Source organism: Pararge aegeria, chromosome 12 (assembly GCF_905163445.1).
Source record: "Pararge aegeria chromosome 12, ilParAegt1.1, whole genome shotgun sequence".
In the NCBI taxonomy this organism is placed as follows: Eukaryota; Metazoa; Arthropoda; class Insecta; order Lepidoptera; family Nymphalidae; genus Pararge; species Pararge aegeria.
Genome location: NC_053191.1, coordinates 14,668,121 through 14,687,066, shown reverse-complemented (window position 1 = coordinate 14,687,066; position 18,946 = coordinate 14,668,121). Strand labels below are relative to the sequence as shown.

General features: G+C 37.7%; 2 protein-coding genes across 2 annotated transcripts in view; one reads left to right on the top strand and one right to left on the bottom strand.

The window, feature by feature from the left end:
- LOC120627945 (lysosome membrane protein 2-like) overlaps positions 1 to 7,341 on the top strand; it is a 33,822-nt gene extending 26,481 nt beyond the window's left edge. Inside the window, exons 6-11 of the mRNA XM_039896073.1 lie at positions 1,178 to 1,297; positions 2,253 to 2,376; positions 3,576 to 3,719; positions 4,305 to 4,423; positions 5,381 to 5,512; positions 6,816 to 7,341. Coding sequence (XP_039752007.1) covers positions 1,178 to 1,297; positions 2,253 to 2,376; positions 3,576 to 3,719; positions 4,305 to 4,423; positions 5,381 to 5,512; positions 6,816 to 7,079 — 903 coding nt within the window. The 3' untranslated portion in view covers positions 7,080 to 7,341. The remainder of the gene's footprint in view (positions 1 to 1,177; positions 1,298 to 2,252; positions 2,377 to 3,575; positions 3,720 to 4,304; positions 4,424 to 5,380; positions 5,513 to 6,815) is intronic.
- Positions 7,342 to 13,190: 5,849 nt separating this feature from the next.
- Positions 13,191 to 17,574, bottom strand: LOC120628030 (coatomer subunit gamma). Its single transcript, XM_039896217.1, has 2 exons — positions 16,948 to 17,574; positions 13,191 to 15,670 (listed from the first exon to the last, which is right to left on the bottom strand). Exons 1-2 carry the CDS (start codon positions 17,491 to 17,493, stop codon positions 13,619 to 13,621), a joined length of 2,598 nt encoding a protein of 865 aa, XP_039752151.1. The 5' UTR covers positions 17,494 to 17,574; the 3' UTR covers positions 13,191 to 13,618.
- Between the last annotated feature and the right edge of the window lie 1,372 nt (positions 17,575 to 18,946).

Sequence of the window (18,946 nt, the reverse complement as noted above, 5' to 3'; positions counted from 1 at the left end):
GCAAATGTTATTTCTTGCTTTTTAGTTGTGTTTCTTAGTAAAAAAATTATTTCCTTAATAGTACACTACTAGCTGTTTGTAGTTTAACTCACGGCCGATATTTTGGCCAAGTCAATAAGACATTTTATAGCTTTCCCATTTAAACAGTCACTTTTTAACAACAACATAGGGTTATGAAACTTAAGGTTTAGCGGGATATAAAGTATCCTATATGTTCAGTGGCGTGCACTCCATACATGCACAAAAGCACTGCATACCCTAACATTGATATATAACTCGTATAGGAGGAGAATTTGTGACGTTTTATGTAATTTTCCTAGTGTATGCATACCCTGGTAAGAAACCCAGTGCACGCCACTGTATATGTTGACCCGGAATGTGAGCTACCACTATACCAAATTTTATTTAAATCTGTTTATTATTATATATTTTATTTTAGTTTTCACGTGATGCCCGGACAGACAGACAAACAAAAATTAAATAAAAACCTGTTTGGACCCAATAGATTATTAAGCATCCCCCGGCCAACATTTTCAAAATATATTGAATGTACAGAAATCTTCCAGTTACAGTTTTATTATAAGTATAGATTAGGTACTATTCGATGCTTGATATTGAAGATGAAAGTAATATTGTATTTTTTTTATTTATTTCGACTTAGAAAGCGAAATAGATAGCGGCTTATTTGTTGAGTCGATACAAAGGCCTCTACTAAGTGATTACTAAAGCACATAGTTAGTTAACTTTAATTTGTGGGTTTTAGCAAAACGGGAAATTCTCAAATTACCTAGGTTTATAGCGTATTGAATTACACGTTTTTAATGTTTTTATTTCCTCCGTTTGAAGGCTCAATTCCTATCAAATGCAGAAGGTCAGGTACCGCATGTAAGTACCATATAAAGAACGTAGGTATATTGATCGTATTCTGTTAAAAAATTGACAGTATCAGCCAAGAGTTAGGAAATGGGCGCTATCCACTCCTGTGCTTCGGAGATCTCCGGTCTTAGTTATTGTCACTAACTTATGATAGGTTGTTTGAATGACCGCCAATCCGTACTTGGCCAATGTGGTGGCCCGTGTTCCAAACCATCTCTCCTAAGAGAGTTGGAGTCTATGCCCAGTGTTGGGACATAAATAGACAAAAGAAGATGATAGCAAAAATAAAACGTTTTTACAGGTGTATGCTGATTTTGTTGACGACATAACCGTGAAAATTGGACCGCAATGGGGACACCACGATTTTTTCAAAATCGATAAAGTTCGAGGTTTGTCACAGATCTCTGGATATGACCCGGATGTGAGTTCTATACATATATAACAAAATTATTTATTACTAGAGACCACTGCTTTGCCAGTGTGTATATATCCCTAACAGTAACTTCTGCAGGGCTAGCACGGGCGGGAGATAAAAATTATATCCCCCGATTATATCCCCTGAGAAGGAATATAATTAACGTGCCCACCTGCTAAATCACTTGAACATGGAATATGAGAAGTTTACCCCCCTTTATTTATACACATATATTATTTGGATATTATTTCCACTTGTGTGCAAGTGCTCTGAGAGTTGATAAAGCTGTGGGAGAAGATTAATTTATATCCTTTCCCCGAAGATATAATTGTCTCCTGCCCATGGTAGCCGTGCAGATAACATAAATAAATTATTCTTTTTTTATTTGTATCGTTTATTTCTAAGTAACTTTGTTTTTTAATTATCAACGATGTTAAAAGCAAAAAAAAACATTCCTCTACTTGACCGCCGTTTTCTTGGGTATTCGAACCCAAGAAAACTGCGGTCAGGGCTCTAGAGTGACGTAACTCTTCTGAATACAACACGCTGTTCCAAAGACTGCTGCTTTCTCTATACGACCCTTGATCCAACAACAAAGCTTCTTAATATGTTGGTCGAAGCTTTCGCGAGACTTTGACTGAAATAACTATCGGAACATTTGACTCAACTCTCCACATTGCGGTAATCTAGTGAGCAAGGTGCAAGTATTTTGATACTCTTTCAGAGTTATTACTAGAAAGAGTGTTATGGATTTATTTTAAATACAAACGGTAAATATGCCGGAAATTTTATATTTGAATAGAAGTAGAACATAGACCCAGTATTGCATTGATTTAAAATGTTAAATTGTTAAGCTCACTGCAACATTGACACAAAGCGAACGAAGGAAAAACGCGGATGTAGCTGGGGATAGATAAAAGATTAAAAGATAAAGCTAAGAACACCTATTTAATTATTGCAGGTTTGTCCAGATCGCCTATTCGGAGCTACCGAGGGCGTGATGTACCACCAGCATCTGTCGAAAAACGATGTATTGTATTGCTGGAGGAAAACCGTGTGCAAGCTTATGCCTCTATACTTCGATAGTGAGTTACTCTTAAACCGACATTCAAGGATGATAAAATACCCTTTTATCATCATCATTATCAACCTATTTCTGCCCCCCACGGGGCAGGGGTCACGTCTCACAATGAGCACCACACTGGCCATTGGCCAAGTACGAATTGGTAGACTTCACACGCCTTTGAGAACATTAAGAACTCAGAGGCCGGTTTCCTCACGATGTTTCCTTTCACCGTAAAGCGAATGATATTTAATCGGGCGAAAGCACATAATGTTGAAAAGTTAGAGGTGAGTGATCAAACTTTGTATGCCCGAAAGTGAGGCCGTAGTCTTCTAGGCTATCCCCGCTGTAAATATAGTTAAGTTGGCAAAACAGCTTTGTATGCATTTGCTTTCGAAAAGCACAATTTGGGCAAGTGAAACTGATGATGAAGAAAGACCATGGCCACCCGAAATACACAATAAAACATTGACAAAAATAAACCGCCTTTGTAATACTAAGGTGTATTTTTAGTAAAAAAATATTAGGCAGGTATAGATCATATAGGTACTTGGTAATCCCTTTTATATAATGGCAAGGATACTTTCGTTTTTAAAACTAAAAATAAGCTTTAACTTTTACCACTTTAACTATCCTATATTTGTCTCTGGTTACGTCGCTAACTTTGGGTGAAGATCCCTGTCACCATCAACCATGTCTAGCATGACCATACATCTCGATTTGGTCAGGACAGTCTCGGTTTCTGACGGACCCGACCAGCTTTCTCAAACAGCCACACGATGATGTAGCTCTCTATTTTTGTTTCCGTCGCGCAGCAGCCGACGAGATATATTATCTTTTATTAAAAATTTATGGACACGTGAACAAACAGGTGAGTTAAGTGTCGCAGTATCGAGATCCATTTTTATTAAGCACCAGGGGTTTAGACTATAATGACGACCAGACCAGATTATTATAAAATTGTAACTTCTAAAGCAGAAAATTTCTTAGATCTTTGTAGTTAAAGGCTTAGGCTAACCTAGTTAACATGTAATAACAACCTTCATACAGACTTCAGTTTTCTTCGTTTTTGATTAAAAATTAGTAAAAACCAACGTCAACCACCAACCAACCAACCATCTGCAGAGTTACGAAAGTTTTACTTTCGTAACTCTGCAGATGTCTCGGTACACCACTCTCTCAGTGCTTGGCCTCGTCAAAGTATATTTTTTTACATTACAGAGGAGATAACACTAGAAGGAGTTCCGCTATATAGATACAATCTATCAGAGAATGTGTTTGATAGGGTCAAGAACAGCACAGATTGCTATGCCATGGAAAATACCTTGCCAGACGGGATTAGTGACGCTTCTAAATGTTTCTATGGTAAGAATCGGAGAAATTACTTAGTTACTTATATTTCAGTTTTCAAATAAAAGTAACCTACCTACCCAAAACATATGGCAACCCTACCGTGACGTCACATCCTTAATATTATAAATGTGAATGTAAGTTGGTTTATTACGCTTTCGCGCGAAAACTACCTACTTAACCGATCACCATGAATCTTTCACGAATCAGAATCTGTACACGTATTCTTAGAGGTATCAGAAGTAATAAAGGATACTTTAAAAAAAATTTATTTTTTACGAAAGATAACAAAATGTTTGTCGAAAATCTCATGTATGACTATAGGTGCAGACTATGTACGCTGCGTCCCGAAATTTACGCGGGCGAAGCCGCAGGGAATATCTAGTATTATATAATATGTTGTTTTATCTCTTTAGTTTTTGTATCATAGGTATATTAAGTTTTTATATGGACCTAGTTGACTTAAGCAATTGAATAAATAAAAATAGGCATATACTTGGATGTGTGTGTGTGTATCTAGAACTAAACCTTTTTTCTCTTGTCATAGTTTCTACGTAGACCATAAAACTGTCCATACAACTGTACATATTTATTTTTCAGATTTCCCCATGGTAGCGTCCTACCCTCACTTTTACACCGGCTCGCCTGCGAAAGACACATTTGTGACAGGACTAAAGCCGGATAGATACAAACATAACTCGTATGTTATGGTTGAACCGGTGAGTTTCTAAACTGCTTCGAACAATAATAATTTTAGAGCGTTATTAAATTGGCCTGGAAAATTAAGAGCAAGTTGAATTTTGTGGTCATAGCACCTTAGTTCAAATTAGTAGGTTTCAATATATGGCTGCGATTAGGTACACTTAGATAATAATACTATAGCAATACAGAATTAATGAATTTTTATTTTCGAGCGACATTTTAAATTTATTTTCTTAGTTCGTGTTATGTTACTGTTATGTTCTTAATTCTATGGTTAGTTTAGTGTTAACCCTTTTTTCAATGAAAAATATCTGTAATTGAATATGTTAAAATTGTAATTAATTCATCATTTTCAAGTTTTAGACAACCTTAAGTGGTGAGTTCTTTTACGTAGAGTTCTCTAGTTCGATCCCCGGAGTTAATATTTCTGAATTTTGTAACCGAAAAGGGGTATGTATGGGTTTGATATAACTGCCATACCCCTAACAGGTTAGCCCGCTACCTTAGACGGCATCATCACTTACCAGCTGGTGAGATTGCAGTCAAGAGATAACTATAAAAAGAATAAAAAAATAAAAAAAACTGGTGGTAATCTGAAGTTCTTTAAATTTCATAATAGGGTTAAACACCTAATTATTGGCATGAGTACTCTAGAGGTTAACATGAGAAGGTTTCATATAAAATATTTATTCTGAAATAATATTCTGCTTGTAAAATAATTCCTTCTATTGGATAGAACACTAGAACGAAAATTATTAATTACTAATGAGGTACCTACTAAACCGGTTTAGGCTCGTGTAATTCTCATTTAATGTACGCATCAAAAGTGCCACCTATGGACCTACTTGAATAAAGATATTTTTGACTTTGACTTTGGTTATAAATGTTCGCAGTATAATTTAGGTTTTTATTTGTAAAAAACCATAATAAACGCGTACGAAGCGGGCAACAGCTAGTTGACATATATTTTCCAGATGACCGGCATACCTTTCCGAGCGGTGGCGAGGATGCAGTGCAATATGCGCATTAACAATATCTCAGCATACTACTCGCCGGATTATCTAAGATTTTCCAATACAGTCATACCAATCGGGTGGATTGAATATGTAAGTAGCTTTAGCTTTCACTACATTAATCAGGCTCTTTCGGACAGTTGCGAACCGGGGCGGAATTGGGCCGAAACCTTTCAATATCAAATTTGTGATGACCAAGTGTTTTTGTATGAAGACGATTGGTTGGCCACTTGTTATTATGAGAATTAGTAATTACTGTACCCTCTACGCACATTTCGCTCCGAATCCGGAGAATCCTCAGGAGATGTTGACTTTACAATCAATAATTGTTAAGTCAACAAGATTTAAGTTAAAATTAAACTTTAAAAAATTAAGCTTAATTTTAATAATAAATACCTATATCATGGATTTCGGCAAAGCAACGCCTGCTTCTATCCAATGGCAACTTGATAATAAAGACAGTAACTTTGTTGGGCAGCACACAACACAACCTTGAAATTATGATTTTATTTTTAATCGACTTTCTTGAAAAAGGAGAATTTTATTAGTCTTTAATGTATGTTCGGGCATAACCCCACCCCGCCAACTATAGACGAATTTTTATTTATTCGAAAAGTATTTGTTTCGAAATGGTCCCATTCCAATTTCATATCTCTCTTTATGGTCGTTACTTTATTACTGAAGATAGTGGTCCTGTTTGGATCTCCAGTGGGTAAATTGTCTCCATCAGCTTCTATTAGAGGTCAATTTGGCAATATGATTGAATCTACCAAATTTCATATAGAACTGATGAAAAGTTTCGAATGCAGACAACGGAACTCTTCAAAAAACTACAGTAAATAAACCGCGATTACTAATATCGCATTAATATGCATTGCTTACGAAATGACAATATGTGTTTGTGACAATATTGAAGTTGGTGTAACATATATTTTTTTAGAAGTCTGTTTTCTAAAGTTATACTTCTTTTGGCGCGTTAAGGAAAAATTATGAGAGTAAATTTTTACGATGTGCGCACACCGTCACAAAAAACCGACACCCTGAACATTTTAATCTTTCAAAAAAAGGTTTGACAGTGTACACTTTTAATTGCCAAAGTCTGCGGGCTCATCCGGGGATATTATGGATTAAATTCTATAAAAATCTCAAATTTTAATGTTGAGTGAAACTTGGTTGTCCGATAATGAGACAACTAGATAAGCGTTATAATAAAACTTTCAACGTATTACATAGATTTTTTCTATTGTTAGTGCTGTTTTTTCTACAAACGTAGAAGTAAGGCGAAAGATCAAATTTTTGGAATGATTTTTATCTTGATACGCCAAAGAAGTATAACTTCTAACGCATGTACATAAGTACACACACGATTTTTTGTTAAAATTTTTTCTTGTTCCAGAATCAAGAGGGTCTCCCAACGCATGTGCGATACACAATCTACTTTATGGTGAACGTTCTACCACCGTTATCAGTAGGGTTCTTCATCATTACCACATTACTAGGATTTTATCTTATAACAAAACAAATATTCTCACATAAACTAAAAAAGTTCATTTTACCCTCCATCATGAATTTTCAAAAACAGAAAGCCGTTAATTTGACGAACAACGGCGTGCTGGCGTACGAGAAAGAAAACTTTTTAAAACAATCTAGCAAAAGTTAGTAAAGTGAATACTGTGCATAAAATACAACGGGACATAAAAATTACCTATGAAGGTAAAGATGTGATGTGATGGAAAATATGAAATAAATTTCTCGAATCAAAACTTGTTACTTCGTGGAAAGATTAATTTCTATCTTTTAAATTTTTTGTTATGGTTTCCCCAGAAACGGGGTCTGAGGTCACAAAATACGGTTTCGTAACCTCTGACCCCGAAATGTGGGCTTTTTTAGCATTCAATATGCTACAGAAAGGCAGTTTTCCGTAAAAAGATTATTTGTGAGATAAAATACATACACAAATATTGTCGTTAATGGTCCCAACATTTATATACCTACTGATAATAATTTATAGTCGTTCATCGAGCTATGGGGAGGATATGCTAGGAGTTTCCCTTAAGGATGTAATTAGTAAAAGTAGCTGACTAACCTGTTGCCCGCTACCATCTTAGACTGCATCAACACTTACCACCAGGTGAGATTGCAGTCAAGGGCTGACTTGTAATGGAATTAACGAAAAATACAGTTCGGCGCTCATTTTGACGCGTCAAATATAACAGTCGATAGTTAGTACAATAGATGAACTAAATATCTTATGGTCTACGCTTAGGAAATAAATATATTTATCGATTTTTTTGCCAGTAACAGACCAAGCCCTGGTTTTTAACTGTTAATTTAATATGACAGACATTCGACTTGGCTGTATAATACTTGTATGGTGGAGATGTCAAAAGTAAAACTCTAATCAGTTTTTAGTAATATCAGCAGGTGTACTTACGCGTTATTGAATTGTGTTAGTTACGGCGTATGGGACTATTAACGACATAATGTGTTTGGTATGACAATAATTTTAATTGTAATAATATTCTTACTTAAGTAGATAATCTAAACAATAAGAATCGGCTATTAGCTAAAACTGTGCGAGGAAGTGAAGAGATGTAAAACTGTTATACTGGAGTAAAGACAAAGTAGGTAAATCCGGATAAAGCTAAACTACTTCCAGCCAAGAAAGTGCTTTTCCTCACTACATCAAGTATTGACCTGAGAACTAAGTATATAATTTCGAACATAAAAGTTTGATAACGGTATGGATTTTTTTTAAGAGACCACATTTAGCTGATTTCGGATGTAAATAAAAGTCTATGGACGGCACACAGGACCAACGCATCGATATTGAGACAGCTTACATAGAGAGAGAGAAATAACAAGAAGGCTATCAACCATCTGTCTTCAGAGGATTCTCGAGTACTTCGGTCACATTGCCAGAAGAGATGGAGACAATCTTGAAAAGGTAGTGGTCACTGGCAAAGAAGGTGAGAGACCTCGAGGACGTAGCCCGATTCGTTGGTCGGATCCAATCCGCACTGCTCTCGACACCAAAGTACATATTGCTATACACGTTGCTAAAAGCCGAGTCAAGTGGCACAAAATCGTCCGAAAGGTTGTAAGTGGAATGGGTCACGACCCTCAGCAATGAGGAACATAGTGAGGAACAATGTAGAGAGAGAGAAAGATAAAAGTCTATGAGGACCGAAATCCGAGTTATAACACATTTCGTATCGACAACGGCATGTGTCAGACCAAATATCGCACCCAAAATATTTCAACGACAAACCTCGCACCGCTTTAGAAAAATGCTGCCCTACACTGAAATTACGTCGTTGATATTCCCTCACCGCATTAAATAGTAAAATTAGTACGATCTAGAACCATTTGAAACAGTACCGCGTAAATTACGTATGAAATTGGAGATAGACACCTTAGTTAAGAAAACATAAATGTCGAAAATTACGTATGTAAGGTTACACCTTAGTTTGAGAACGAACAAAAATGTCCTAAGCTCCAGCCTGTTTATATACTAAATGATATTACTTTCTTTAGTTAGTTCTGTAGTCCTGGGAAATTTGCAAAATTGTACTTACAAGGACTATCAATGTCAGTTAGGCGGTATAGGTCTATTAACGACGAAGTGTATTATAATATTATGAAGACTGAAACTAATCGAATGACATCAAAGATTTTTTTTAATACAGATTTTTATAAATTTTTAGGGTAACTGTGCCTAATTACGCAATAGTAATGGTAACACTTATTTACGATAAAAATAAAAAAAAACAAAATAAAAATTGAACAATAGGAATTGTGTGTATGGTACACACAATTTCTAGCAAAAAGTTATTTTGGTTAAAACTTTTTTGAGGTTACGTACCTAATATAACAATATTACATATTTCGTACCTTTGCTATAAAAATTGATCAAGTGCGTATCCATGCACACGCTAAAGTAGTATTCCTTAGTACTGAAGTAAAGCAAATAACAAATTAATAATGAAATAAGTTTTTTTTAGAATATTTTAATACTTTTATTTTCTATTCTTGAAATTATGGTATACAAGTTTTAAAAGATCGTGTGATACGCAAATGCAATTAGAATAAAAAGACTCAAAGAAAAGATCAGATCGTTATCGCAATCACTGGTTAAAGTATGATTATGTAGTTTAAACAAATGCAAATATAGGTACTACATGTTTGCATTTGTTTAAACTACGTAATCCATTAAGAACCCATAATGCAACGATGGCACGCAATTTTTGTATCGCGACACTATCCAAGCCTACCCAAATGCTATATTTGTACCTATAGATAAATATACATATTTTTTAAATGTTTGTTCCTATAATAGTGGTAAGATACCTGTAGTTGCTCATTGGTATAGCTTTAAGACGAATAAAAGAGATTAAAAATTGTTTAATGTGTTATGAACTAAATCCTTACTCTAATTCTATAAATACCAATAGGTATTTCATTTTGCCTCCTTCACACAGCATCGTAGGAAAGTTATTTAAGAATTCCAAACCTAGTGTTGGAAAAACGGAACCCTTATTACATTATTTTTATTGAAGGCCGGTTGGTGCAGTGGGCAGCGACCCTACTTTCTGGAAAATGTTTGTGTGATGAACGTAAATTTTCAATATCTGATTGTTTTTTTTAAAGTAATATAAAACATTTAATACAACAATAGACACATCGCATTCTAGCCCTAAGTAGTTATGGGTCCTAAGATGACTGATGAAAATTTTTATAATATACAGCTGAGAGACGACGGCCAATTGCCCCAGTGAGTAGCGACCCTGCTTTTTGAGTCCAAGGCCGTGGGTTCGATTCCCACAACTGGATATTGTTTGTGTAATGAACATGAATGCTTGTCAATGTCTGGGTGTTTATCTGTATTTATGAATATGTTTATTATTCTTAAAAATATTCATCAGTCATCTTAGAACCCATAACACAAGCTACGCTTACTTTGGGACAAGCTGACGATGTGTGTATTCTTTTTTTTTTTTTTTTTTTTTTTATTAACGATAGGCCAGCGTTTGACGACAATCATGCCCGTTAGAAAGCAATGATGAGGTCTAGGTTGGAGCACGCTTGCCTAGAAAAAGCCTATTCACTCTAGCCTTGAAGGTACCTAAATTATACGTGGCAGGAAACACAGTTACCGGGAGGGCGTTCCACATCTTAGCGGCACGTATCAGAAACGTGGATAAAAAACGTTTCGTGCGTGTTGATGGGATATCAACCACATAAGGATGCCACCGCTCTCGGTGTCTCGCTGTTCTGTGGTAAAACGGGGAAGGGGGAACAAGATTGTGAAGTTCCTGAGCACACTCACCGAAGTATATCCGGTAAAAAACCGATAAACAGGCAACATTGCGTCGGTGCTGGAGACTATGTAGTTTCGCCTGCGTTAACGAATTGTCGCCTATAATTCTCCTGGCGCGACGATCCACCGAATCCAAAGCTTCAAGTTGGTACTTGGCAGAGCCACCCCACAGGTGACTACAGTACTCCATGCAGGTTCGCACTTGAGCCTGGTACAGTGCGAGGCGTTGACCTGGCGTGAAGTACCGCCTAACCTTATTGAGGATACCAAGTTTTTTAGCTGCCACTTTGGCTTTGGACTCGATGCATTTGCCAAAATTGAGATTGGATGAGATGTTGACACCCAAGAGCTCAATATGGTCGCTAATTGGTACGGATACACCCCGGAAAGTGGGAGCCAAGGTGAAAGGGCTCTTTTTTGCGGAAAATAAACACGACTGCGTCTTGGCAGCATTGAACTTAACCAAATTGGCGTCACCCCAATCAGACACCTCTTTTAGAGTCAAGTTAATACGCTCCACCAAGGACTCTCTATGCTCAAGGATATCATTAGCACTGGCCCTAGGGCTGGACAAGTACCTCTCCGTAACGGTGCTGTCATCAGCGTACCCAAAAAGATTGGGATTCAAAAGATCGTTGATGTGTAGCAGAAAGAGAGTAGCGGAGAGGACAGATCCCTGAGGAACACCGGCATTGACAGCCATGAGGTTAGAAGAGTGGCCATCGACAACCACTCGAAAAGACCGTTCCCTCAAAAAATCAGATATCCAGCTGCAAAGGCCAGCAGGTATTCCGTAAGCAGAAAGCTTACTGAGAAGGCCGCCGTGCCAGACCCGATCAAAAGCCTTGGAGATATCCAGAGAGACAGCAAGTGCCTCACCGTGTTTCTCAATGGCTTCGCCCCATGTATGAGTGGCATACACTAGAAGATCACCAGTAGACCGGTTCTTACGGAAACCATACTGTCGGTCTGATATAAGATCGTTTCCTTCTAGGTATGAGAGGAGCTTGTTATTGAGTACACGTTCCATAGTTTTACAGAGTATGGACGTGATGGCAATAGGTCTGTAATTGGCCGGGTCCGCACGACTACCTTTCTTGGGTACTGGCTGCACATTCGCAATCTTCCAAGATTTTGGGACTTGAGCAGAATTTAGAGAGAGTCGAAACAAGCGTGTCAGCACAGGAGACAACTCAGGAGCACAGTTCCGCAGGACAACTGCAGATATACCATCTGGGCCACTGGCTTTACTCACGTCAAGGTTGCGAAGTGCTTTTAAGACCTCGTGCTGGTGTATATGGATCTCAGACATGACTGAGTCGCACGGTAGAAGGCGCGGTGGGGGGGTACTTCCAGCATCCAGACGCGAGTTTTCCGCAAACAGAGATGCAAGGAGATTTGCTTTTTCTGCTGCAGACACTGCCAATGACCCGTCAGGTTTCTGCAAGGGCGGCAGCGAAGAACGACAAAAGTTTGCCTCGACCGACTTCGCGAGTGACCAGAAAGCTTTACTACCACTGGGAAGAGCAGCTAGTTTACGTAATTCTCGTAGTATATTTATTTATATCTTGTTGGTCTGTTCATCACTCAAGGCCAATAACCTTTTTTATTATCATCATCAACCCGCTACCGTCCCCCTACATCATACATACAAAGGTTCTTTTAAAATAAGAAATGAAGCTTGCGGATTGCTTGACTTCACATGTCCTTTAGAAACTTAAAGAAAGTCACGCTCAACATACAGAGTACAACTCTTACGTAAACAGCTTTTCTCACGTTTTCCTTCACCGTTAAAGCAAACAATATTTTTAGTTTCTCTAAAGACACATAACAAAAAAAAGTTAATAGCGGTTCGAACTCGGTTTCCCGGGAAGGGTGACCAAAGTCTCACTGCCCAGCAGGGCTAGCAAAAGTTTTATCCCCCGATTATGATATATATCCCCTGACAAGGGATATAATTTACGTGTCCACCTGCTAAAGCACGGGAACATGGAATAGGAGAAGTTTATGCCCGTTTATTATTACACATATATTATTTGGATATTATTTCCACTTGTGCGCCAGTGGTCTGAGAGTTGATAAAGCTGTCGGAGAAGATACATTTATATTCTCTCCCCGGGGAGATAATTGTCTCCTGCCCATGCTAGCCGTGCTGAGGTTTGAGCGGTAACAGCCTATATATTTAGACCACTAGAGGACGGTGATCAAAATGCTTCAGGTGCAAAAGGAAAAGAATCATCTCGATCCAATACTGAGACAGTCATGGCTCCAGTTGTTTCGCATTCATATTATCGTTATATAAAGCAGGGACCATATTGGCAATATGCCACCCCAAAAGTCGCGAAATCATGCAAACTCATTAAAATTAATTCTAAGTCGTTGGTGAAGAACTCGTCCGCCATGCTTAAGATGGATGTCATCGGGTCACCCTTTTAATAATAATACACGAAGTATATATATAATAACTTTATTTTCCACAATTACAAATTGTATTTATAGGCACTGTTAGAAATGAAAATCGGAATGACTTATAATACTCGTAGTTACATAATTTTTCGATGTAACTGCTTCGAACGGTATTCACAATAATAATAATAATAATATATAACGTTTGCCAAGCAGCTTTACACTAACTTGCTATTGAATAAGGAGTCCGAAGACCTGGAAACTATTATAGATTATAATTTCCGTGAGTTACGACCGTGAATTTATTATCATCTTAATAAATATAAGAATAAGACGCCTCAGGAAATTTAAAAAAGTAACCAGCGCTTAAATAGCCACCTCGGCGCTTGCATTATCACCATTTCTTGTAATTGTAGTATATTTAAGTAAGATTATTATCAGCTAATATAAATGATATTAATACAAAATCAAAATTATCCGACCGCAGCCAACAATAATTGTGCGACATCTTCTCTGGGCGACCTGGCGGCTATCAACATGGTGACACCGACATTACTCGACGCGATCCGGGCTTTCACCAAGAAAGGAGCACCGCCCCGGAACACACCCCCGCCTCTTATCTCCTTTACCGCATCCCCGACAATAGTTGCTTTCGGCAAACCCAAATATTCGCAAACGGACTTCGCAGCCGCACCGGGGTCTTGGTCAGGGAGTGCGTAAGTGTCAGATATTTCTAGAATATTCGCCGCTCTCTCCCAAGTTTGATCCCAGTCATCGCCCATAACCCTCGCGCGAATCTGGTCTGAACAACCCATATAAAACTCTTCCAAAGGATAGGTGTCCGCATAACCTTCTCCAGGATCCGGGATTCCTGTATTTGGATCACAATCACGAACAACAAACTCTAATGTAGCCCCAAAAGTGCCGAGACTGTCCAAATACGCACTCGGGAAGTCTACTACCACGAAAACGCTGGCAGGTTTATCGTAAACAAGTTTCGCACATGGCAGGATACACCTAACTTCGTAATCTGGCGGGCATTCTAGTCTTACGTGAACCTGTTCCAGAATTTGGTCACTTAATGTGTTGATGCATTCAAATTGCAGGACAATGTGACGAACAAATACGTGCTTGAGCAAACGTACGCGATATTCGGTTTCCGCTTCTGTCAATTCCACAGGAGTATTCGTCTTGAAAAGTGGGCCAAGTTTTTCGATGCCAGGTACTTTAGCCAATTGTTCGCTATAGATTTCCTCAAGGGACATCTGTTTGGGTTTATTACGCACTTCAATCTCCGCTACATCCTCCTTGGCTTCTTTCTGTTCTTCAGTCGGAACCGTCATAATGTCGAATGGTTCTTGCGGTTGATTGGCGATATGGTCACGCAACGCTTTTTCTAATAACACTGGATTTGGTTTTGGAACGTCAATTATATAATCATTGATCAGTTCTTGGTCTGCCGTGTCTAGGATTGCGTTATAGTAAATAGCTCGATCGCGGACCTCGTCTTCGTCGTCCATTTCGCAGCGAGCTAGGAGCACTCTAATGTTTGGTAGCAATTCGGGTCTTTGAGCCCCGAACTGTGCCACTGCAGAAACAGCTGCAGCTCGGACCGGGCCAGACTCTAAAATAACTCTGTTGTAAATAAAACGGATGTATCGGGAAGGTTGGCGGGATTTTGGTCCTTCACGTCCAAGTAAATGAAGGATACGAACAGCCAGAGCTGTGTGCTCACAATCCTCGATGAATTCACACAAATGAGCTAATCCAGTTTCCTTAGCATCCGGATTTTCTTCTACAAGAGCAATTATTGCATCTGCGATCGCGGCTTTATATTCAAGTCCTCCTTCATCGCGCAGCATGCCTGCCAAAAACGCGGCCAGCGACTGATGCTTCCTTGGGAACTTCTGACATAAACGTCGAATAGCTTTGACGACGACAATTTTGAATTCGTCAGAAATCTCTGAGACGAAACTAGAAATCTGCTTCATGAGACGGTCGACTGAGCTTTCGGCACCTGTAGCTAACAGTGTGGTAACTGCCAAAGTAGCAACCGATCTGTTTGGATCAGAAATGAGGTTTTCTAAATCAACAGCACAAGCTGCAACTGCTGTTGGATGTTTAGAAGTAAGTCTCGCTAATGTTCTAGCGCCAGCCAATCTCAGGGAAGCTTTTGAGGATCCACAGAATAATTGCAGTACCGAAACTGCTGAAGAGGCTAAATCTCTAGGAGTCTTCTTAAGATTTAAAATTGCATGTGCTGCCTCATACAGGATCATTTCAGATTTGTGGCCCAAACATGATTGTATGAACCTTACATACGGTGCTGAAGCTTCAGAATCATCATCGTCAATTAATTGTGCTACCATACGAATTAATAGGCATAGAGCATATTGAGATTTAAGCGTATATTTAGTCAGGGGAGTAATAAGTTTGACTGTAGAAAGTTTATCGTTCCTGCGGGTGCTCGCCAAAATTCCCAAGGCGTGATAGGAAACCATTGCATTGTCAGAATTCACTGCCTCCTGAAAAATGAGAAAAAAATAGTAGTCAATATTAAAAGCTGATAGCCGCTATATATCTAGGTAGTGTTAAGGACTTCTGTCTATTCAGACTAACTTTTCTAAGTATTGTGCGTTTTAAGCAATTAAAATATCACTTACTTCAACAGTGAAGGATAATATCGTGAGGAAACCTACATGCCTGAGAGTTCCCCATAATGTTCTGGAGTCCACCAAACTGCACTGGACCAGCAAGGTGGACTACAGCTTAAACCTTTCTCATTGTGTAAGGAGACCTGTGCTCTATAGAAGGCTGATAATGGGTTGATACCATGCAGGTTTCCTCACGAAGTTTTGCTTCACCGTTGAAGCAAGTGATTTTTTAATTACTCAAAAGATCAAACACACATAATTTAGAAAAGTGAGAATTTAAACTCAGCCCCCCGAAAGTTAAGTTAAGCTCCTACCCAATGTGCATATATTTCACGTGAATACAAAAAGGACAATTGCCTAACTTGTGACTATACCAACTGCCATTATTATTGTATTCAAGCTAGTCAAGTGAGATTAGACCTCTTTGCACTAAAAAGTATCAATACTTACCTATATTAAATTTATATACAAGTCAGATTCTACTGCAACAAAAGCACCAGGTTTCAGTGGCATCATAAAGTTTAAGACTTTTTGTTGATTGAATCTTGGGAACTACCAGTCAAATTTGAAATATTTGTATTGGCTTCTATAATTTCATAAAACTCCTTACACATGTGAGTGATTTATATTTATATTAAATCATCACTAACCTGGTTGCCATGCCATGCCTGGTTTTTATTGTGTTGGTTTTTATATACCACTTAAGAAGATCCTACTTTGTCACCAATTTTATAAACCTGCTGACATATCTATACTATAAAAATTGTCACAAATGTCTGGTTTAGATTAATAATATTTCTAAAACAGAAATTGTGATAGTAAAAAATATCATATATTGTATATTTGACAACTGTTTCTTCACCTATGCTGTCATAATCCTCTGTTGCCTGGCAGAGATTGCAACTAAGCAATCAGGGCACCTTTTTATGCTATCTTCATGTTCCTATCCTTAATTTATTACAATTAATTTGTTATGGTGTACAAATAAACAGTAAAACAAAAAATAAAAAAATCATAAAGTGCGAAAAGGGAAAGCTAAATTGAGATCTTCAAAGTTGGTTACCAGTTTGGTTATCAATTGACTTGTTACAGACTTGTTTACTCTACATTAAGTCACTAGAATATAAGTATAACATAAATTTTCTAACCTGAGCTTCATTCGCCCAGCGTCGCACCAAATCAGGAACAGTAGACGACAAATGTAACGCCGACACCAACGCGGCAGACCTCACTGCAGGGTTCTTATCGACTATCGCTTGTTTCATGTACCTTTCAATAGCTTGCAGCATCGTGCTATCGGTTATGCTGCACAGAGCTCGTATAGCAGCCGCCCGGTACAAATCCTCCTTGCCAGTCATGTCCTTAGTTAAAGAAGATGTCACTATTATCACATCTTGAGCTAGCTTACTCAGCTCCTTAATACATAAATATACCATACGACGTAACATCACATCCTTTGATTGAAACAGCTTTGTTGTCGCAAAAAATACATCTGTAGCCTCTTGGGTAGACAATTTCTCCCCTTGATTCAGCAAAAATAGGATTTTCGACAATATATGAGAACATTTCCGTGGATTCACAGGGGTTTCGTTGAAATGTCTCGCTTCCTGCAACACGATTGTTTTATCCAAACTCTGGTACGGGCTCCCACCACCATCTTCTTCTTCCTTCTTTTCGCGCTTGAAAGAGCTCATTGTGAGCTTCTTTTTTGATATTATTAGGAAATTATGAGGTGCCGACGAGTACAGCTTATTGACAATTACACGTCATATTAGTTTAGTTGTCATCTGTCAATGTCAGGTGTCTAATTGCCATAGGATAGGATACACGAGTGTAGGATTTATGTAATATGTATAGTAGTGAGAAAATTTAAATCAAAGTTAATTTACCGTTCATAAAAAAAAATAGAGCAATTTATCTCCAATTAACTGTAGTAAACTATAGATGTTTTTTTGACGTGACGTCTTATAAATTGGTTTGCCGGGTGACACTTCAAGAAACTGCGTTACGCTCCGCTCACGTTTTGCGCTCACAATGAGAGCGAGGGAGAGGCACGCGTCCCTTCCACTCGGGCATGGTTAGCCCGCCTAAGAGCGAGAGAGACAGACATAAAAAGTGAAAGGCACGCGTCCCTTTGTAGTAAACGCTGTTTCATTGTACGCAAATGTATTGCAAGTTATTGTATGTATATTTGTATATAAATACGTATGTATGTGTAAAGGTAAAAATAAAATTTTGTTAATATGAAATTCAGTGCGAGATTCTTTGTATAAATTAATGTTTTAAATATAATTCTTTGTATAAATAAATGTTTTAAATTGTTACTATTATTTCATCCTTCTTCCTACTATACGAATGAATATTCACATTTAAATTATTTTACCACTCAAAGTCGTTGTCACGTAAAACTTTCGCCCGTATACCGACTTTACAGGCAACCAATTTTTTTTGGCTATAACCGTACTAGCAGTACACAACCTGGACCCACTGAATCGCGTTATCTGCCCGCGCTATCACTTGGTCTTGGTCAAAATCGAACAAGCACTCCTGAAAATGCTTCTAGGCAATAGGTTTCGTGTCCTACATGTATTTCTTATTTGCAAACAAACATTCTCCAAACATAAAATAATATCAGTCTTCGTAGTTCGTTCTATCGTGGGAAATAAATAAAACTCCTTAACATAGAAATGTTTAGTTTATTTTCGTTTCTCAGATTGTTTTGTTATTAAGAAATATTGCTATAAATGAAATTAATCTATAAAATTCGACATTGTTTATTTAAAGTTGAAAATATAAAATACTTAATACATTTCCAAATATAGCAATAATTCTCGACATGAAATTATACCATATTTACATCAGTCATTATAAACTCAGTACAACGAAAGACATCAAAACACTTAAAAGTAAAAAATAACTACTTGCACTCCTTAACATACCGGCTAGATATTCTGACTATTCTCATACTATGTATGCACCTTGCACAAAAATATTTACAATCAATAAGATATTGATACCATACAGCCGAAGGAATTTAGATAAATGCTAAGAGGTCCCGTAGAAGGTTAAAACTTTGCAGTTCATTTAGAACTTTTATCAAGAATATGCTATCAAAGTGAAAAAGAAGTAATTTTATATTGTTTACAA